Source organism: Clupea harengus, chromosome 4 (assembly GCF_900700415.2).
Source record: "Clupea harengus chromosome 4, Ch_v2.0.2, whole genome shotgun sequence".
Classification (NCBI taxonomy): Eukaryota; Metazoa; Chordata; class Actinopteri; order Clupeiformes; family Clupeidae; genus Clupea; species Clupea harengus.
In genome coordinates, this window is record NC_045155.1 from 18,980,151 (window position 1) to 19,003,509 (window position 23,359).

General features: G+C 42.5%; 1 protein-coding gene across 4 annotated transcripts in view; it reads right to left on the reverse strand.

The window, feature by feature from the left end:
• Positions 1–23,359, reverse strand: part of LOC105894203 (metabotropic glutamate receptor 4) — a 180,184-nt gene that overhangs the window by 40,296 nt on the left and 116,529 nt on the right. For all 4 annotated transcript variants that reach the window (XM_031566580.2, XM_012820683.3, XM_031566581.2 and 1 more), the window contains exon 4: positions 3,457–3,592. In XM_031566580.2, coding sequence (XP_031422440.1) covers positions 3,457–3,592 — 136 coding nt within the window. The remainder of the gene's footprint in view (positions 1–3,456; positions 3,593–23,359) is intronic.

Below are 23,359 nucleotides of genomic sequence, written 5' to 3' on the forward strand. Positions count from 1 at the left end.
TGGGAAGCCGACATTCCAGCGAGCGCGGCAGGATTTCCTCTAAGCAGGCTTTGACACCGGCCATCTGCGCTGGACTGTGACGCCTCACTGCTAGGGCTTCAACAGGTGCTGGCTGCCCCGAGGCCTTTGTGTGTGTCTGTGTGTCTGTGTGTCTGTGTGTGTGTGTCTGTGTGTGTGGGTGTGTGTGTGTCTGTCCGTGTGTGTGTGGGTGTGTCTGTGGGTGTGTGTGTGTCTGTGTGTCTGTCCGTGTGTCTGTGTGTGTCTGTCCGTGTGTCTGTCTGTGTGTGTGTGTGTGTGTCTGTGTGAGGGAGAGAGTAAGTGAGGGTGTGTGTATGTGAGGGGGAGATGTGTGTGTGTGTGTGTGTGTGTGTGTGTGTGTGTGTGTGTGTGTGTGAGAGAGAGAGAGTGTGAGTGTGTGTGTGGACAGAAGTACTAATGAAGAGGCATCAGCAGCAGCGGTCCGAGAGAGACAGATGATAACTGAGCAAAGTCCCCTGCTGTTCCAAGAGTTCCCGTATCTAATTACCCCTCCTGCTCCCTCACACACTGACCAGCAGACAGAAAAAAAGAACACACACACACACACGCACACGCACACACACACACACACACACACACACACACACACACACACACACACACACACACACACACACACACACACACACACCCCTTCAGTGGACCTGACTGGAGCGTTGCCCCCGGGGTCCACTGGCCAGATGGATGCCTCGCTACCTCACCAACTCTTATTTACCCGTCCTCTCAAACACATGAGGGGCGCTGCTCAGTCCTATCAGTACCTAGCTGATCACAAGCTTGCTTTTGTCTGTTGTGGGGTAAACCCTGGCCTCTTGGTTTACCATGCTGCCCAGCTCCTTTCCCTGCCCTGACAAACTATTTTGTTCGGAGGGTAATTGTCTTGTAAATTCTTTCCCTTCTTTTAAAGCCACGCATTACGTCTTTGGCAAAAATAATTGAATACATTCTTATCATTTAGGGTTGAACTGTTGCTCCCTCTTAGTGGTGAGGTTGTGGCCATCTGTTGGAATTAATTCCATTTTATAAAGAGCTCTGCAGAGTTTCATTTAGTTTTATTATCAGTTCATACATTTGTAATGAAGATGACACAAGTAAAGTAGAATGCAAAAATACATTTTCAATTTGCATTCTACATTTTCAAAAAATAAATTTTCAATACAGAGCCCATTTTTGCTAGAAGGTAGGTATATTTGTTACCTATCACAGGAAATACCTGTTACTGTGTACCACTACCATATAGCACAATGTGACTCATTTATCATCAGTGAGCAACAGGACCTTGGATATAATCCTGATACTAATCTTACTCCCTATCTTGTTACACTATGAGGAGGTTTACCTAATATAATGTGTCTTCTGTTGTCAAGTATATCCATGTTACTGTTGTACCTGCTTGTACGTGGTTGAATAACTGTGAGCATGTATATGCTGGAACTATATTCTACAGCTCAGGTCATTATTGTAACTCATTTGGCTCATATCTGCATAAATCATGTTTACCATTTGAATTTACAGGGTGCTGGGATATTTATACTATGATCAAGCAGTGTTGAAGGTGTTCTGGTGTACATGTCATACATGTTCACAGGGAATATTAGCTGTGCTAATGATGCCAAGGCCCTTGGTCTGCTGTGATGGTGATGAATGCCCATTAGGCTAACTGCCAGTATGACTGTATCTAGGTACAACATTCTCCAGAGGGAACTGGATGAAAGCATATATTTTCTGCACTTCCTCGCGTGTGTGCCATCAGGCTTGTTGGCTTGTTGCAACAACACTGGCCATGCCTCAGCAACGTCAATTGACACCTCATACACCCCCCCCCCCCCCCCCCCCCCCCTCCAAGTGCCCAAGTGAGCCTGGTTTGGATGCTGAATGTGCTGTAACACTTGGGAGATGAGTCAGCCTAAATCCTACGTCTCGCAGAACGCCTTCCATGTGTTTCTCAACATCGCCATAAGAGCAATATGGTGATTTAATGCATGTTATAAAATGAAATGCTGGCACATACTGTTTGCACTGAAAACAACAGCTGGCACTCGAGACTACTGATTTTTTAGGCTTGCCTGAATAAGCGTTGAGCCGGGAGGAAAGTTAAACAAGAGAAACGTTGCCAAAATGCAAATGTATTCAAAAATCTGCCAGAAAGTTGCCTGGACTCTCAATTATCTGCCATGAGACTGTCAACAAACCCTAATTATAACTTGACACCAACCATGACCATCATCTCACACATCCCCCAACTCCAGCACTAATCCTAATTGGCACCTTATCCTACTCTAACATGGGCTATCAAAACAAAGTGGGACCAAAAGTTCAGATTAATCTGATTAGCTGATTTAAAGGTGTAAAATTCAGTAAATTGCTCCTCACAGCCCTCCAGCTGTCCATCCAGTGTTTGCATTAAACACACATAGTCCTGGCTCTGTACACTGAAAAACAGGCATAATGGCCCGGAGGAGAGGGAAATAACAACAACCTCAACCTCAACAACCAAACTGAAATGGCAGACTCTGCCTTTAATAGTTTAGCAAATGCTGGTTAAATATTTCATCCATCAGTTTTGAGATGCCCCAAGATAGCTGAACCTTTGTAAATATTGAGTACAAAAACAACAGGTTGCTAAAACAACAAGATGAATTCTTTAATGCTGTGGACATTCTTCTTGAAATTATATTTACCCTGAGTAGGCTGCTGACCATCTTGGACAATGACTACCACCCACTACATAGTACTCTTAACGGACAGAGGAGCATATTCAGTGGCAGACTCCTGTCACTGTCATGCTCATCGGACAGGCTAAGGAAGTCCTTTGTCCCCAGGGCCATACAGCTTTACAACGCCACGCAGAAGGGGAGGGGGAGGGAGATGGACTTCTCTGCATGAGTCTACCTCAGTCTCCCCTCCTCTTCTCATCTCATTATATTCCATCCCACTGTCCATCTTTTTACTGGCTATACTAGCCCATTGTACTATTTATAACACTTTGCACTATCCTCACACACACAAGCACATGAACACTATCTCTCTGCACTCTTTGCACTACTTTCCTCGTGGACATCAACACTGACACAATCAATGCACATTGTAATATAGGGCCAGACCTATCCTGTATCTGTATACACCCCACTCCCTGTGAACATGTTCTCCCTATGTGTATTGTTTTTCTACTGTGATTTGTGTATGTATGTTTGTGAGTTAAGTTAAGTGTATAAGCTACTGGATGACCTAAATTTCCCTCGGGATTAATAAAGTATCCATCTATCTATCTATCTATTTATTTAAAAAACTTGTATCCCTCTATGGTGAAGTTTAGCAGTTCCACAAACAAAATGGCACACAAAACTCTAGACTGCAATACGAATGAGCTACCACTGTTATCATAATACAATTCAAAAGCAAAAAGACTTCTCTTACCTGATATCATCTTCACTTGCGAATAAAACGACCACACGAGCATTGGGGTTGTCCCGGAGTCTGGTTATGATTTTATCAAACTCTCCTGGTTTGGGCTCTCGAGGAATCTTCACTGACTGGGCGATGCACACTCCTCCTGCAGTACACCAGACAGAGCAATGGAGTTACCAAGCCAGCAAGTAACAGAAATTGGATTTTAGACTCAAGCATGAATTATAAATACATTGCAGTTTTTTCCCCCTTACATCCAGCCATTTCTTTCATTTAGCTTTTGGTCAAACTTTACAGAACATTGACTTTAATTCCCCATTGCTGAATGAAAAATAACAACAAAGTTAATAGATGGGATATTTTCATTTCATTTCATTGATGTCGGACTAAGACCTAATTTTCGATCCTGATGTCGCAGCTCAACAGCCTCTCTCTCAGGGTCAGGTCCAGCGAAATTTGACCATTTAGCAAGGAAGGTGATTTTCTTTAAACCCAGTCTAATCCCACACCACTATATCTTCCCCTACATTTTATGGATGTCTGGCCGGAAGATAAAAATTGTGCAGGTGTAATAATTCACAGCATGAGGAATGCCTGGTATTACGAAAATCCTTTGAGAAGGCACATGAGGGCAGATTTTCGATGCATGAGTGTCTGGACAATTTATGGCACTGCCAATAAGACAGCCGAAGCCATGCAACAACTTCCACCAGTGAAACTGAGATGAATTGAAACTAAAAGAAATCCAACGTGTGTGTCTGTGTGTGTGTGTCTGTGTGTGTGTGTTTCTGTGTGTGTGTGTGTGTATCTCTGTGTGGGTGTGTGTGTCTGTGTGTGTGTGTGTGTGTGTGTGTGTGTGTGTGTGTGTGTCTGTGAGTGGGTTGGGATGGGTAGGTATAGTTCACTCTTTGGCCATTTTTTGCCCCATGAAGCAGAAGGGAAAAATGCTGTGCATTCCTGAGGCCCCTCTACACCAGATGAAGTCTTGCGGCACTCACTGTGCATTCGGAGTGGGTCCCAGCATTTAACAAAAAAGCCAGAGTTGTGGTCCTCTGAGCCGTATTAAGGATGACTGCATTGAGAGGGGTTACGCTTGTAGTGGGGTTTCACATTAGTTTCGCATCAGGCCTGAAAGAGTTGGGGATGGGGCGTGGGGCAGGATTAGGGGGGAGGAACACAAAGACAAGCCCACAAACAGCAGAGATACCTAAAGAGGTCGTTTTCAGTGGTTATCTCTCTTGGCCACCATGTCAGATCCTAATGGCCGGTATATGTCTATTCACTTTCCTTTGCTTTTAGTGCTGTTAATCTGATAGCTTTTCACACTGTTACATCACAGTCTAATAGAGCGTCAGTTCACAAGGTCAGTTTGTGTCCATGTGGTGCTGAAGTGGCTTGTCACAAATAAGGTACCATGCTGAGAGAACACTGAAAACATGATCAAACTATAATACACAACTTCACTACTCATAGATGACCACAAACAGACCCAATTACCAGCCTGGATAGATTTTGAAACCCATATATACAGCACGTATAATGAGCCCATAACAGCAACGAAAACATATTCAGCCATCATTCCCACACTGAATATTCAGCCTTTAGGTCATTGGCTGGAGAAGCAGTGGCCACGGCCGAGGCATCTGATATGGAAGAAAAAAATGAACGTGGCGAAGCTTTCTAATCCCCTCTGAAACATTTCAAGAGAATTGTTTTGTCTTCCTGCCAAAATGCCACGGAGCAAAATGCATGCTAATGAAGGCCTGTCTCCCCAGCTCCTGCACAAAGGCGAGCCGCCGAGCAATCAATGTCCAAATAATACCCTCTGGTTTGCTCCATGGCTGCCGGGGGCAACGCGGTGGATCACAAAACAAAGTGCCAATAGAGTCCTGAAAGTAATAGGCTGGACAGGGGGAAAGGGAGGAGGGGAGAGGAGAGGAGAGTGGGGAGTGGGGAGGGGGAAGGGGGGGGTGAAAGCCCAGCAAGGTAACAAATGATTTAGAGAGAGCGGCCTGGTCAGTGGTCATAGCGGGTTGACTCGGGAGTGCAGTACTCTGACCCAACCCCTCAACCTAGTTTTTATATTTTACTGAGTGAACAATAGCTCTTTGTGTGTGTGTGTGTGTGTGTGTGTGTGTGTGTGTGTGTGTAGTATGTGTGTGAGTATGTATGTGTATTCCAACGACGGAAAATTAAAAACTAATTTGTGTTTGCACTGGTGAGGTAATGAGATGCTTTCCTTGTCTTTCGCTGACCACGTTTCCTCTTTATGCTGTACTTTGTTTCGTGAATTAATAGAGAAGTGGAGTGACTCTCTGTTTACTTTGAGGACAACAAAAGTTCTCTCCCTCTCTCTCTCTCTCTCCTTTTCTACACCCCTCTCTATCACTCCCTTTCTCTCTGTCTCTATCTGTCCCTCTCTCTCTCTCTTTCTCTCTCATTTTTCACGGTGGGTTCACAGTATACCCACCAGTGAGTGAAACTTCCAAGAACAGCCTGCAGAGGACCTAATCAGCATTTCATTTCTAATCATGCACACTTGAGTGCTTTATCATAACGACAGCTTTCTCTTCTCACGGGGAGCCATTGATTGTGGGAAGTGTGGAGGGAATGGACGAAACTGCCTTGCGGACATAGACCATGATTTCAAAGTCACTCCATACGCTAAAGCTGTTTTACACATACCAGGAGACAAGGCAGTATTTTGAGCGCTGTCAAAAAGAAGTCACATGGCACTTTCAACAAACAACGTTAACATTATTGTAAGAATACAATTTTTTTTTCTTTTGACGGCAGATTGTGTAAGGTTGTGTAAGGAAATGTAAGGTTTGGTGTGGATAACTTATGTTTGCATCACTTTCAGGGAAGTGTATCATAGAATCTCCCAAGTGTGTCACTGAACAGAAATCAGAAACTGAAATAGCCTGGTGTCATTCAGGAATATTGATTGATTCTGAAATGCAGCTGAAAGCCTACTGGCTGTTGTAGATGGAACTTTCCTCTGTTTACAGAGGGCTAGATAGCTCCTTAAGAGCTCATCCGATATCACTGCAGAGGAGAGGATCTGTTTATTGTTTATTGGTAGGGGGGGATTTTTGGCCATTTTGACATGGCTGCCAGATAAACAGTAGAAGTCCCCCGAGAACACCAATGCAATATTTTGGATTGAATCTCAAATGCTCTGGGCACTTATGGAGCAACAATGTTTACTGCAATGGACAGAATATGAGAGAACACTTTCAATGCAGAGGACTGCAGTCTTCCTGCAGAAAGAAAAGGCTTCACTCACCATGAGATTTGTTCAAGGATCACTGCAGTTTGAAGGTTGTTGTCTGACCTCTATTTGCAATTTTTCCTTTAAATTATTCTACCACTACTGTTTTTTCTAGGGTTATGCTGTACAAAAAGGTTTTGGAGATAAAATGATATCATCACACTGTCAACAGTCCTGACAAACAATATGATCTCATGCTGATCTTGCTTGGCAAAATATAGCCTAGCCAGGTGAGTTGTCCCCTTACATAAAGCGAATTATCAAGCTTTTTTGGTTCAGAGAAAGCTATCCCAATGAATACATAACCTTCACAAGAATAACAATTGTTTACATAGGCAATTCATTTCTTCGTGTTCATTTATCTGAAAAAGGCAATTGGGCCATTCTTAAAGAGGAATATCATTAACAGCTTAGATTCAACATTCAGGGAGGTTCTTTTGTTTTCACTAGGCCATTAACTAACCTTGTAACAACAACAGGAGCGTACACTGAGAGATTGCTTTTATTAAGGCTTGTGGTCTTCCCACCTAATGTCTTATTTAGACTGATTGAACCCAAGTGAGCGCCCTGTGGTAGCTAATCAAGCCATTTATCAACTAAATGCCAATACTGCTCCTTAATATTAAGCTGCTTAATGCATTGGTTTCAATACCCTCTGTATCCAATGAGCAGTCAAAAGTAGTGACAGACCCATTCTGCCAGTTAAAAGACATTTTCACTCATTCTCACTGTCCTGGAATGGCAATTAGGTGCACTACTGACATTGATCAACCATTAAGAAGTACATGTAAAAACAAGACTAATAGAATACCTCTAGACTTCTTTGTCTGTCATTTTATATACTGTATGTGTATCCACCTGCCAAGGTAAATAAAATATGAAGCTAATCTGGTCCTTCATTCAAAGTTCTTTAATTTCACACATTTCAGACCTGCGTCATCGCACACTTCCATGGAGGGAGCGTTCTTCTGCACCCACAGGGCTCTGAGAGTCCCTAGAAACAGATGCTGGGAGACTACCTGCGTCAGTGACGCAGACAGCTCGCTCAGGAGACTCTAAAGACTGAGTCCTTGTGCCTCCTGCATGTGTGACCTACTGAGCGCACTCGATTTTGAGGTCAAAGACATGGGATGTTTGAGACATTTTCACAATGAAAATGCGTCATTGCCAGGGTTTTTTTCCCCTCCTATTTGGATTGCTCACGTAACAAAGGCCAGCAGGTACAGAGCTGTACAGTGTGCAAAGCTCATTCCCCAGACGCCTAAAGAGACGGGCTAACAACTGATGCAAGCACCCTTTGGTTTAAGCTTCTTTGCTAGCGTGGCAGCCTCCGGTGCCCTGATGCTGTATGCTATGGAGTCCAGTGCAGAAATGTAGCCCAGATCTACCCCAGAATGTCCCCCAGCCCACACCGCTGCTGGTGCATACAGTGTCTAAGTGGTGGCTCGATCCATGAAGGTGAGTTGTTCTTTTTGATGGCTTGGCAAGTGCACTTCGTTGTTAATAATGCAATTTGTTTTTAGCGATCTAATTATGATTCTGCCTCATTATGCATTTCCTGCAGTGTTTCATTTATGTGAGGTAATAATCTGTCAGTAATGAGTGCCTTCCGGAAACTGGCGCTTTTTTAGCTCAAAAAAGGCAATCCTAGATTTCAGTTAGCTGCAGGTCTAGTTTTAATTAGACAGCACAGCTTGAGCAAATCTCCCATCATTGTGATTCACTATCTTTGCCGATCGACCAGGTTGACTTTCCATTCATAGGTAATAACAATGTGTCAGTCAGTTAGAAATAATAAATTGGAGATAGGCATGTGAGCTAATGATTCCTTCTGCTCTATGCAGTTTTGGAGGAAATCTACCTTTTCGATTCACATATTTTTATAAAAGATGAATTCTAATTACCATCATCATCGTTATGATAATTTTTCCCCATGATATCCATGGCTACTATTCACTGAAAAGTGAATATATGCTTCTCCTTTTTTGGGCAATTCTATTATACTTTTAATCAATTTCCTGTCATATTTGTCAGAGTTAAGAAGAAACTGTCCCTAGGCCATGGAGAAAGTTTAACCATTTTACGCATAATGAAATACATCTGATTTACAAACTATGACCAAATCTAATTCTCATGCTACTCATGATCATTCTCTATTTCCAACCCTGGCAGAGAACCCCCCCCCCCCCCCCCCCCCCTATATTCAGTAACAGCTGGGAGGGCCTGCACCACTCACGATCTGCTTGCAGAGAAGCTGAGCAACAATCTGCACAGCAATTAACGACCCATGGGGGAAACATTCACGCCATAAAAATTAAATACAGCCCACTCACGGGGGCTGATTGCTTTTTTTGATCTTCTGGGATGGGCACAGGGAACATATGTGAGATCTTACCATCTAATATCATTTCTTGTTGTGTCTTTATACACACAATGTGCTCCCAACTGTATGATTTATTTACCTCTGAAATACCCAGAAGTGATATTTAAATAGCTGAAGATATTGGAAGGAAGCAAAACAAAAAAATCTTTATCTTTTAATAGAAACATTGATATTTTTATGGGCTAATACCACATATGTCTCTCAGCTGTATAAGCCTGATCATACAGTCAAATCTATAAACACTATAAAATCTGTAAATTCCAGTGAACTGATATGTGTGCTATCTATCTGTCCCGAGAGGTGCACATGCTCCTTGCTGTGTTTACGCCAAGACAACATCACAGGCACGCACCCGGAGATAAGTGTGAGAAGAACATCCGAACGCTCTCTGTCTCACATCTCCGTGCAGAGGGCTGTGATTCCAGATACCTGGCTAATCTGCATGAATCAGCGGGGGTGCGTGCTCCACGGGCAGCACTGAGATAATGTGTGTGTGATGGAACATGGGCACGTGAGCTCACAGCTCCGAGGGCTGTCACCATGGCAGAGCACCGCCAGAAATACCACCTCCCCAGACACGAAGCCATTGCCTCTCCAGTTCCACAGTTGCATTCTTGATGGAGAGTAACTTTTAATGCACAGCAACCCCCCTGTGGTGATGAAAAAAGGGCCTGCACCGTATTGCTGCTCTGCTGTATTGCTCATTCACCAGCCCTTCTCTGCAGTGTTGATCATTCACCAGCCCTTCTCTGCAGTGTTGATCATTCACCAGCCCTTCTCTGCAGTGTTGATCATTCACCAGCCCTTCTCTGCAGTGTTGATCATACACCAGCCCTTCACTGCAGTGTTGATCATACACCAGCCCTTCTCTGCAGTGTTGATCATACACCAGCCCTTCTCTGCAGTGTTGATCATCGATCATTTCATTTCAGTTGATCCAAATTTAGGTGAAGCCTTGTCGATTGCACAGGCACACTCCGGTGCCCAGAACAAAGCAAGAACAAAAGGATCAGGTAAAAACAACACCGTGCTCCTGTTCTACAACTGGCTCAGAAAAGGCTGAAGACATCACTGATGCAGAACTTGTACCTGTGCTTGGAAGCATCAAGTTAGCCTGCAGCAATGACACCTATTTAATACAAAAGAGGAAACCTTGCTAAACTCTCTCATTTCATGGTTGTTCAGCAGAGTAGTCTGGCAATTTCCATGGTAGTCCCATCATGCCACCACCCTTGTCCACCACTAACAATAGTTTTCAAACATCGAATTATAGGACCACAGGACGGTAGAAAAGACTTGCACTCTGTCAAATCTATTATTCACATATGCTACACATCTTCATATGCAATTATATATATGTGTGTGTGTGTGTGTATATATGAGTAAAGATCTTGGGAAAACCTACACGTGAATCTTAGCAAAGATTTGGCAAAGGTGTTTATAAATGTACAGTGACTGCAGTTATGACATTTAGCTGAGCAGCAACGTATGCAACGGCACAGTAAGTCCAATTACAACAAATCGCTTCAAATTGCTGCTGGGATCTGGGCAATATTTTCTGATTACTAGCAAAACTGAAACCCCCTGCCCAGTGGCCAAGTGGGTTTACTGTGTTAAACACACCATAGAAATGATGGATAAACCACATGTCTGTGTTGACATGTCCGCTTCCCCCCGGCGCTCTCAATTGGCCGCCAGTCCCACAGCAACATCAGCAACCCCACTGATAATTTGACCATAAGAGGTTTTCAACTCCCCAAGGAAAACCTACCTTGCCCACTATACGTGGCAAAGAGATGAGGCAGGTGACAGAGCACAATATTTACCCCCATTTATCTCTCCTCTGACATCTTTGCGTTGCACCTTTGCTTTGATTGCACAACGCAACCTTTTTCTTTAAACAAACAAAACTCCACAAGGACAGTTATTACACCAATGTACGATAAGAACAGAAAAAGCCATTGGAAACAAGGACAGGCTAAGCAATACAAAGTTGTGTGTCTCCACCTCTGAGAGAAGTAAGGCTGCTCTGACAGGAGTATATTACTCATCCAAGAGAGAACCGCCACATGAGTAGCCATTCTTTTTGGCCATTACAGCCATAGGCACCTGACGGGGTGGATAAAGTACGTATTATGGCACACACCCTTCAACACAATGCTGGCTAAAATCTATGTGCTGGTGAACATAAATAGGTTTGAATCTGCTGAGTGCAGAGGGAGGCAAAGAGGTACTTTGAGGACTTTGAGGAACATAGCTCCTAAATGTCCTGGTATTGAAGAACCTTGTCTACAGCTTTGAAACTTCTTTCACATCTTATATAACAATCTGCTTCACGGTTTTGTGTATATATATGTATATATAAATATAGAATAGCCGGTTGATTGAATATAAATATATACATATATATACACACACAATCTGTTTCACGGTCTTGTGCATAAGGAGACCTCTGCAAATTCACATTAGACAGAGTTGACAAATCAATCAAGATTATGCCTGTCCTTTGAGACTAATTATCTTGCTCTGGTTATTCATGCAATGCAAACTGTAGATCCGAGATTGTGCTGCCAAAACATCTAAAACTTCCCCCAAAAAAGTGTTCAAGCTGTCTCAAGAACAAACACATTTGCATTTTGATTTATTTATTTTTAAACTCTACCAACTGCCTACACTTTCCTGCATTAAATTAGATGGGGGTAAATAGAGCAGATTCAGATTGAGTGAGGCAGTCTGGAACTGGAGTTCTGAAGTGAAAGGGGTTTCTAAAGGAAAAGATTAATTAACCACAGATGTCAGAATATATTTGTAGACGTGCCTTTATTCAAATGTGCATACCCCACCATGGTGTAAATACTATAATATGCACGTGACCAGTGAAGGTCTACAACAAAAATGATCTTGTAGTTCAGTATTTAACTTATTTGTTTAACATCCATTGTGATGCAACATGAAAATGGCCCTCTCCCAAATGATCAATAAAACTCTGCCCCATCTGAGCAGAGGTGTTGTCTAAATTAAGGACTATTATTCTCTCCAGTAGCTTTGAGCTGACTCATTAATAAAGCTGGAAAATGATAATGGCTGTTGCATCGATCCGCAACGGGTAGCGCTATTTGACAGGAAATCGCCTCGATGCTTTGTCTTGAACATCTGAAATTGCATTCCTTGTAATTATTTACTCAATACTGCAGAATAGCCTGTTGATTGAACTCATCCAGCCACACAAAGACAGTGTGTTTGACTGTGCCAGTCACTGAAGGAGTGAGCCCCACCGACAGGAGTTATGTCTCTCTGGTTTATACCGAATGTTCACTAGGTATGTCTGACAGTGTGTGAAAGACAATGTTGGGTTAAGTTTATACTCATCAATACAACTCATGACAGTTTTAGTAACAATTATAAACTTTGATGCATTAGAAAAAGGTCACCATGCATATTTTTTTTCTCCCTCTAGTTGTTCTGTTATGATTCAGTAAAGGTGTTTTGGTGTGTGTATATATATATATACATGATCTGTCATGATCCTGTCAAGAAATGTCTCATCTGGAGTGAGGATTTACGTCTGTTTTTTTTCCACATTCAGTTTTCTTACCAGATATGGTATTGTTTTATTCCAGTGTGTTTAGGAGGTCATGATACAGCTCTGCTTCGTCAGAGTTTGTTTGCAAATACCAACCACTTTACTGTCAAACACCATAACACTCCACTAATAAGCAGCGCACTGAACATGGCCCACTGTCTGTGCATCCTCAAATATCATTTTCATCATCCGAGAGGGTGGTCAGGCATTTTGTGAGTAGCCTGTTTTTACAGTAACCCGTGAACTATCCCACAGATCTCTGAGCTCCACCTGCAGCCTGGAGCCTTGAGGCTACAGCTCCAGACTTGCTCATGAATTATGCAGGGCGGCAGCGGCAGGCAGGGCACTAAAAACCCCCGAACGGGCTGACTCATTTCCTCCAGGGGCCTCTTTGGGCCCCTGCGATCTGACGGAGCCATCACTTGTGAAAAATGAAGCCTGACCAGAACATACACTGTAGCGGCAACCACTTCACAGGTGTGTGGCATTGAGTGATTTCTGCTGTTTTTCAGCGCACCACAAAGGCAGGGGAGTATGGGATGGGGAGAGGGGGAGAAAGTGTGTCTGTGTGTTTTGAGAGTGTGTGTGTGTGTGAGAGAGAGAGAGAGTGTGAATATGTGTGTGTGAGAGAGAGAGAGAGAGAGAATGAGTGTGTACGTGTGTGTTTGCGTTATGGTGTGGGGCGGGGAGTTTGTTTTTGTGTGTTTGTGTGTGAGAGAGAGAGAGAGAGAGAGTGTGTGTGTGTGTGTGTGTGAGTGTGTGTGGGTATGTTTGTGTGTGTGTGTGAGAGAGAGAGAATGAGTGTGTGCGTGTATGTTTGTGTTATGGTGTGGGATGGGGAATTTGTTTTTGTGTGTGTGTTTGGTGTGTGTGTATGTGTGTGTGTGTGTCCGCCTGTGTGTGTTAGAATGTGTGTGTGTGTGTCTGTGTTTGGGTGTTGGAAGGCGTTTGCCATCAGCAGGGGACCTTGGCTCCCTTGAAACCCTCCCCTCTCTAATGTGAGAAGTGCAATGTTGCTCTAAACCCTCTTAACGTCATTGTCTCACTGCAGGCTGCTGCAGAGCCTTTTTACAGTCGCGCTAATAGTGTTAATCCTGACTTTCTATCCAAAAACACAAAATGCCTGCGCATAAAGACCAACTCATCTCGAGTTCTCCATTTGAAATGTTGCTATGCGATGCTATTAATGGATAGGACTGCAGCATGGCTACATCACATTACCTAAACTGGCCTGCAAAAGCATGCGTCTCATGCCAAACGGCTGGGGTGATGTTAATGTAGCCATGCTGCATCACTTGGAGTAACTTGCAGTCATAAGATCCTCTCAGCAAGGTGAAGCCAATACTTACAGCCACAAAACCTCATCAATTACATATTTATTCATGATACTAAAAACCTGCTGCCAACAAGGACCACCTGTCAATCATCAAGCATTTTTGTCTGTAGAGCTTTGTGGCATCTCTCCATCATTCCTTTGTGCGCCATCATGCATATTGCTTTGCAGAGTTGCTTCGAGATAATATTTCGAGAAAATATTTTAACATACCTCCTAGATATAGAAATAGATAGAATAGAAAATGACACCTTCAGGCAAGAAATACTGCCCTCGTATACTGTCAACCAGCATCTAAAAGCATCTTCTCAGAGCGGGCTTAAAAGACTGCCGGGGAGCCTTTGAAATCTGTGTTCTCTCATATGTTTTCGGGGAGGTATGTTTGCTATTGGCAAACAGCTGAAAAAATGTTCAAGCAATCTCGCCTGTTTGCAGTAGGAAGAAAAGGCAGAGCTCTTAGGTCAGTCCTGGATTGACTTTGAGAATCAGCAGTGGTGGTGGGCTTCATCTCACTGACACTAGGGAATCTCTGGCTTCATCTCAGAATTGTCAATCGGGAATCAATATTAGCAAAAAAAAAAGATTGACTAACATTGTTATATGGATATTGATTTTTTTTCTTTCATTTTGTTGTTCCCTAATGGTTTCAGTTCACACCATTTAACATTCCATCATAGGCATTGAGTATGAATGTAGAGCCCTCAGGTCATGTTGAATGACATGACTCTACAATGTTAGGCGAGATGCATGGACACAGCGCATTGGTCTTATGTGACTGGCTTTTCACTGTTTTAAATAGATAGTCATTGATTCTGCTTTTCGGAAGAGGTCCTGATTAAACTACCGCACAAAATTACCTCTTTGCCTTCTTGGGGTAGTCTGCCCCACAATGCAGCCTTTCAGGCAATTACAATGAGGCCTATGGACAAAGGGTTCCTAAATGATTGCTCAATTATTAATGCACATCAATCAGATGGGTATTATAGATTGACCATTTATTTTCATCTTGCCAACCAGAGCCTTAATCAGAAGTCTGTATGTTGAACATACACATGATACATCTATGGAGTCATTTTGCTTTATTCAGGACGGTTCCCTTGATCTCAGTTCAATTACTATATTGTGTTGAGAAACAATTCAACTCAATACACATCATCTTAGTGATAAAGGAGGTTGAAGTTAATCATGAAATCACACAGACCTTCCATAATAACGCTGGACAATACACACCCATTCAGAACATATTGATTGAACAGTCCAACTTTTCCTGTACCCTCAAAAGCCATTTATTCCCTAAACGGTGGTAGAAATGATTGTTCTCCCCTCTATGTGAGTCAATACTATTCAGTCCCAACATGGACTAGTAGTGGTGAATGGTGGCCATGGGTGAAGTGTCTGGGGATCGTCTCTCCAGCCTCTACTGTTAGAATATCCCAGACTAGGCTGCCTTAGTCACTGCATACTCTATCATGACCTGTATTGAATGCTTGGGTATTCTCACCCAGGACCATAGAGAAATTAAATTGCTGGCCACTACAAGATGCATTATACAGGCCAGTGTCTTTTATATTTAAATAATAGAATTCTAAGATGAAGTAGTACAGGGTGTCCTCTCACTGATACAGACAAACACAATGTGTTATGTGTCAGTGGAAGATGAACCTGTAGGGGCTCCTAGTGATTGCTTGCTAAAGCGTGTCGATCTATTGATAAGCAACCATTGTTTGGGTTTGCACCAAAGGGCAGGCATATCGAAGAATTATTTAATTCTATGGGCCCTAGTTTGAGAGTGAACATGGCTGGCAGGAAGGGCATGGTGCACTGGTGTGGCACAGCATTTCTTCTTCTGCCTCGGTCTAATTAGACTACAGCATGTGAAAATAAAAAACAACATATGTCATTATTGTGTATGTACAGCATGGATGACATTAATTTCCTGCTGACTGAGCATTTCATTCAAATTGAACAAATTAGATTAGCACTTCCCAAACACTTGAGTCTTTCAGTGGATTGAACCCGCAGAATAGGCCATTTCCGCCAGCCGTTTTCACTGTTGAACTAGGGCCCATAATGTATTTTTTTCATTGGGTACTCATAAATAACAGACCACTTCATAGGAAATAATCTACACAAGGATAATAATTACTGAGCAGTATTGCGGCACATAGGCAACTTTTCTCATCAGCTTTCAAAAGGTCAGTGACAGAGTTTGACCCACTCATCAGCTGAGTAGTACCCAAAGGAATACTGCAATCTCATCTAAAAACAGTTATTGACTATGATTGAATATTATGATCAGTTTGAATGAGTGCTATCTATAGGACCACGCTATCCAGCTAATAAGTCACATTTAATGGTAAATGCTTTGGAAAAATGACATGTTAGCATCAGTGAAATGGTACAAGAGAACTGAAAAAAAGAAAACATGCAGAAAGTGTGAGGCTACACACAGGAGTATGTATGGCCTCTGCATGTGAATGCGTAATCACGTACACAATGAACCAATGCAAACACTTAAAAATGGAAAAGAACAGTGACAAATCCATTACCAAAACCAGATGGCCATTATCCATGGCTTTCCAAATCTCCAGTTTCAATATATTTTCATGAATCCACAATTATCATCAAACAATGAACAGAAAAAAATGACCAGACTATTCCCCATATATTCCTACCTTAAATCTATGCACATCTGGGAGGGTTATGTGCAAATTAATTTGAACAGAAACGCCTATCAAGCATTACACAACTGGTATGGAATTTGTGGTAACATGGCATGAAATATGGTATTAATCAGAAGAGCCATCAGGAGGCCTTGTTAATATGTTTAACTCCACGTTTCAATTAGCATGTCCAATCAATCAGCATATGCAGAATGCTTCACTGTCTGATGTGTCAATTAAGCCGGCTTTCAAATCCATTCATCACACAGAGGCACTAGCCACACAGATGCTGAGGCACTACAAAGGCTGTACTATTTTATCATTGTGACATTATGTGTGTGTGTGTGTGTGTGTGTGTGTGTGTGTGTGTGTGTGTGTGTGTGTGTGTGTTAGTAAGTATGAGGTAAACCCTATAAAACTGTATGTCAATAATTGGGCTAAAGCTTACAATTGGCTTATGGACAGGGTTATGAATGAAAGACTTAATAGTAGAAGTAGAACCACCTGTTCATTTTGTCTTAGCAGTGTCAAACAACTGTTCTGTCCTCTTACTCGTATTGTTCTCGTGATTCTTTCCCCCAAATATGAGTTTTTCAGACTTTTTTTTATCTTTTGCTCCAAAGGAAGAGGGGGATTTATTTTTGATGGTTTATGGTTCCAGATCAAGGATCTACTCTCCTCAGAAGGAGAAAATAAGCTCCCGGTCTCTTGGTGAAAATCCTCCGTCAGCCTCACCAATATCCTCACCCAGTCCCCTGGGACACAGTATGATTGGGAGTGTTGATGGGAAAACAATATGCTTTGTCATTTAGGCTGAGACATTAGGGACACCGCAGCTTGTGTGAGCGAGAGAGGAAATTGATTAATTCATTAAGACAGAGCTGCAGCAATATAGAGGGTACTCGTCCAAGGAGCTACTGATGAAAATTTGGAACAACAACAACATAAAACAACAGCAACAACCGCGACGATTGAGTAGTGCCTGAACAAGTCAAGTCTACAACCAACTGAAATCACTGAATTAAAAGAGTCTCATCTGGATCTCAGGGAAATGCAGAGAGGTTGCATCCGAGCTGGGGGAGCAACCAGGGACAGAGCTGAGAGACAATATTCAGCACAGCTCCCAGAACAGGTGCTGAAGTGTCCCAGTAGTTTAACAGAGCTGAGAGACCATGTTCAGCACAGCTCCCAGAACAGGTGCTGAAGTGTCCCAGTAGTTTAACAGAGCTGAGAGACCATGTTCAGCACAGCTCCCAGAACAGGTGCTGAAGTGTCCCAGTAGTTTAACAAATTTAGGATCTAGGATGTCTCCAGCAGCATCACATGGCTTTAGTTCCCAGGGAGTGCTAGAAATAACAACACATAGTGCTATAGGCTTCATAGTGCTTTTAGTTCATCAATAGCCGACTGTGTTTTCATTATATAGGGGACTTATAGGGGTTTGTCAGTCTAAATGACAAAATGAAGATATGTTTTGTTTTAAAATACTTACATTATAACATAACTTGGTAGACCACTCATCAATTTAATGGAACCATTCAGTACTTACTGCATCATTAGATACTGTGGGTTGCCCTAGAAATGGTAGCAGGGTGGTGCACAATACATTACAGCAAAGGTTATCCTCAAGACCAAGTTTCAAGTGTGATTGCCAGTGTGTGGAAGTCGAATATTCAGTAAGCACAACACTCACTTTTATCTTGTACTACAGTTCAGTGGTTAAGCCTGACTCAGACTCTTAACACAGCTTGTCTGAATAGGAAATCAGTGTTTGCACTTTCTGTATGCTGTGTGCTGAAAATAAGCCTTTATTAAACCTGATATACTGTGGCTGGGTACCAAAGACTGCTTTCGAAGATGTTCCAAAAATCCAATGTGCAGGTTCAGAAAAACACTATAAAATTGAATTCAGAACGTGGCCTAGTTGTTTAATTATGTCCGTGTCATGGTTTGGTTACCAGGGTATTGAAAAAGTAGTTCATACACTGACTATGCATCATACTTTTATTTTTTTTAGTTATACAGAGGAAAAGTTGTTAGATTCCTTCTGTTATTGGTTGGGGACTTCCCACAGCGGCCAATCTTCTCACTGTCACATGCAAGTACTCATACACAACAACCTAGCCTAAGTATTATAAAAACAGGGTGCACTACAACCATCATTTTGATACCTAACGATCCTTAACAACAACAACAGCAAACATGTCTTCATGATCATTTAACTGCGGTTTGTCAAGTGGTCACCTTCCTTTGTCAGTGTTTCATTGACTTAGGCCAATAACACCTCCAGAGGGCTCAACAGTAGGGTTGGGTACCGAGAACCGGTACCAATATGGAACCGGTTCCAATACAACCGGTACCTACCCGGACCGAAATGCAACGCAGATTTCGGTGCTTCATTTCGGTGCCTGAGCCAATTGAAAACGGTTGCTAGGCAGATTCCGCGGGGCACATGTAAAACTGCCCCAGCTCCCAATGTAAACTTTGTCCTGTGTCGCTCACGCTCATTGGTGTTTTCATAGCAACAGTCTTATGACAGTGAAGAGCATGCAGCATTTCACAGAGCAAGCACAAACAGAACTAGCCATCAACCTTTTAACAGAGAAAATACCGAAAGGTAAACGGTCAAAAGTGTGGCTGTATTTCGCACCAAAATATTCAAACATCGCGACGTGCAGCAAATGCAACAAAACAATTGCGTGAAAAGAGTGGAGAGAAGGCAAAGAGTCAACGGCAGATCAGCAACCGAAGACTAAAAAATAAACGGAGATGACAGCTATACTTAACCTACGGTAGTCTCTTAAAGGGGCAGTACACATTTTCTCGTACTCAGTGTGTTCAAGTAACAAGATTAACTATAAACAAGATAGAAAAGATAGGTATAAACAAATCATAAAATGGTAAAATTTCATGAAATAAATGCAAACAAAATAATACATTTTTGACTCCAAAGGCAAATATGCTCATATTTTTGCAAAAGAAGTTTGAAGCTGTTTTTTGTATTTATTTATATTTATTTAAGTATACTATAAACTGTTGTTTACAGTTAATATAATGTTCATAGTTTGAAGTTAAAAAGTTTGAAGCCAAGTGTTTTGTATGTATTTATATTTATAATATACTTTAAACAGTTAATATATTGTTCAATTTGAAGAAAAAAAATTGAATTGAACAAAAGAATTGCTTGAAGTATTGAAGCTGTAGTGTGTGTACAGAGTGTGTGTGTGTGTGTGTGTGTGTGTGTGTGTTTTGTATTTATTTGTATTTATTTAAGTATAGTCTAAACTTTTGTTAACAGTTCATATATTATTTAAGTTTTAAGTTAAAAGGTGTTTTGTATTTATGTATATATATAATCTACTTTAAACAGTTCATATATTTGGCAATAAAGCCTTTCTTAAATGTCGTCAATCGTAAACATTTTTTTATTTTTTATAAAAGTATCGGTTCCGGCACCGTTTAGGCACCGGTATCGTTTTAAAAGTATCGGTTATGTACCGGTATCGGATAAAAACCAAACGATACCCATCCCTACTCAACAGTGGTGTCTGATATCCCAAACCCACCTCCCTCCATGCTCATGATGGCTTAGGACACATATGTCAATACCAGAGCAAACAACAAATACATCTCGGGTTCTTCAGTTAAACTGTTTGCTGGTGACTCTAAGTATGCCATCTTCAGCCATCCCCATGCCCCATAGATTGAGGTGGCTCTAAGTATGGCCTCTTCAGCCATACCTATGCCCCATAGATTGAGGTGCCTCTAAGTATGCCGTCTTCAGCCATACCTATGCCCCATAGATTGAGGTGCCTCTAAGTATGGCCTCTTCAATATTGTCCATCCCCCGTTGATGCAGGCTCTAGGTGTGCCAAAATCCAGAAGATCTTGCATGGTGTCAATGTATGCTTGCATGGCAATTTCTAGAACATCTTGTGACACCAGGCTTCTTCACGTAATACAGGTTAATTCACGCCCCCAAGTAATCTGTGAGCGCCTGAGGCTTGCAACCATTGGCTAGCTTTTTCAGCAGCTTCAGCTTTTTTAAAGCTCCTTTGAGTGACCGTCCTCGAAAACCAAACTCCAACAGAAGTGATTGATTAAGCTACAAGGCCTCTAGCACCTATCTCCACTGGTCTTGTGTGTGCTTGACAACCTTGCTCCCTTGCTCCTCCGCAACCAGTTTCACATATTTGTTCCTTTCAAAGGCTTCCTCAATAACAACTTCAAAGGGAATCGATTGACTCAACAAAGTAAACAATGCGCTCACACTCAGCATACAACCCCATGTCAGGTCTCATAGCAGTCACAACAATACACTGTGGAACTTGAAGTTGCCTTCCGAGATCAGCCAGCAATCTCCAATTCCCCATTACCCCATTTGCCAGTACTGTTGTTCGTGTCTGGTGTCCTATTTTCTGTCCCTCTCACACAAAAGAAATTCTACTGTCCCCATAATTAACCGGCAAAGAGTTAACCCCAACTCATTTAAAAAACACGCCCATGATTTTAAAACCAGATTAGATAGATAGATAGATAGATAGATAGATAGATAGATAGATGGATACTTTATTAATCCCAAGGGAAATTTAGGTCATCCAGTAGCTTATACACATACACAAATACACTTATACACTTATACACCTCACCGACATACATACATAAATCACATATACATACACATAGGGAGAACATATTCACACAGAGTGTTTCCAGGTACAGGAAAGGGTCTGACCCTATTGTACAGAGTGCAATGATTTTGACAGTGTCGGTGTCCAGCAGGAAAGTGAAAAGTGAAAAGTGATGTTGTGCTGCTGGTGTGGAGAGTGCAAAAGAATATATAATGTTCTTGTGCTTGTGAGGATGGGTAGTGCAAGATAGTGGTATTGTGCTTGTGTGTGTGTGTGTGTTTAGAAAGTGCAAAGAGCAAAGTGATAGTGCAGAATATGTAGGTGGTAAATTCTGTGCATGGGGCTGAGATGAGATGAGATGAGCAGTGGAGGGCAGACTGAGGTAGACTCATGCAGAGAAGTCCATCTCCCTCCCCCTCCCCTTCTGTGCGGCGTTGAAAAGCTGAATGGCCCTGGGGACAAAGGACTTCCTCAGCCTGTCCGATGAGCATGACAGTGACAGGAGTCTGCCACTGAATATGCTCTTCTGTCTGTTGACAGTACTGTGTAGTGCAGGGGTGGGCAATTCATTTCCCCAAGGGGCCACATGAGATAGTGGGAGTGTTGTGGAGGGCCGGACCAATAGGCTGGACTCAATTCTGCTCAATATAAGTTGCATCTCTTTATAAAAAAACATTACATTGTATGGTTTTGATTAACTGCTATAAGTAAGAGTAGATGTTGCATTTAGGCTATCAAAAAAATGTGGTGCAGGCATAGTAAAAATGCCAACATTATTTAATCAACATGTAATCAACATTCACCAAAACGATTTTGAAAATGAGCATGTTTTTGCAGTATTAAAGGTGTTCCCAGACGACCAATACACATGGCACACACACACACGAGAGCAAGCTTGTAATGCAATAGTATAAGTATACAAATAATAGTAATATCATTTTTTATCAGCGCAAATGGTCGCAGGCACGCCCACACGCACGAATGTAGGCCTACGGAAATAAAAAAATATCCCGCAAACATACGGTTACTTGCCAAAACAATAGAAGACATTTCTCCAAAATACCTCTTTTTGATGATTTTGTTGCCGTTTAGTTCTTCACGCAAATGCGAAGCAACCCACCTTCTGACTTCAAGTTTCAATGACTTTCAGTTACGTTAAATGACCGGACTACTTGCGTTGCGGAATGATATGAAAGATGTGAATTAGAACACACAAAACCCGTTGCCAATGACAGCAGTCATACATTTTTCGCAGCAGTGAATATAAAGAAACTGCAAACGTTGGGATGGCCCATTCAAATCAACAGAACTTTTTGGAACATTCTGAAGAGCCGTATAATAAATACAGGTATTTACGTTTGATTCCTAATTTACAATTGTCCTCCGCGGGCAGCACAGGGACAGCCAACGGGCCGCAAATTGCCCTTGTGCCGCACTTTGCCCAGGTCTGGTGTAGTGGGTGGTGGACATTGTCCAAGATAGTCAGCAACCTACTCAGGGTCCTTCTCTCTGCCACCTTTGTGAGGCAGTCCAGTTCGGTGCCCACAACAGCTCCCGCCCTCCTCACCAGCCTGTCCAGTCGCCCCGCATCCCTCTTCTTAATGCTGCCTCCCCAGCACACCACAGCATAAAAGAGGACGCTGGCAACCACAGACTGGTAAAACATGCGCAGGAGTTTGTTGCAGACATTGAAGGACCTCAACCTCCTCAGGAAGTAGAGCCGGCTCTGACCCTTCTTGTAGATTGCATCAATGTTGGCTGACCAGTCCAGTTTATTGTCCAGATGCACTCCTAGGTATTTGTAAGTGTTGACCACCTCCACACTGACCCCCTCGATGGAGACTGGTAGCAGAGGAGGCTGAGACCTCCTAAAGTCCACCACCATCTCCTTGGTCTTAGAGGTGTTCAGCTGCAGGTGGTTGTGTCTGCACCACTGCACAAAGTTGTCCACCAGGCTCCTGTACTCACCCTCCTGTCCATCCCTGATACATCCCACAACAGCAGAGTCATCAGAGAACTTCTGGATGTGGCATGACTCCGTGTTG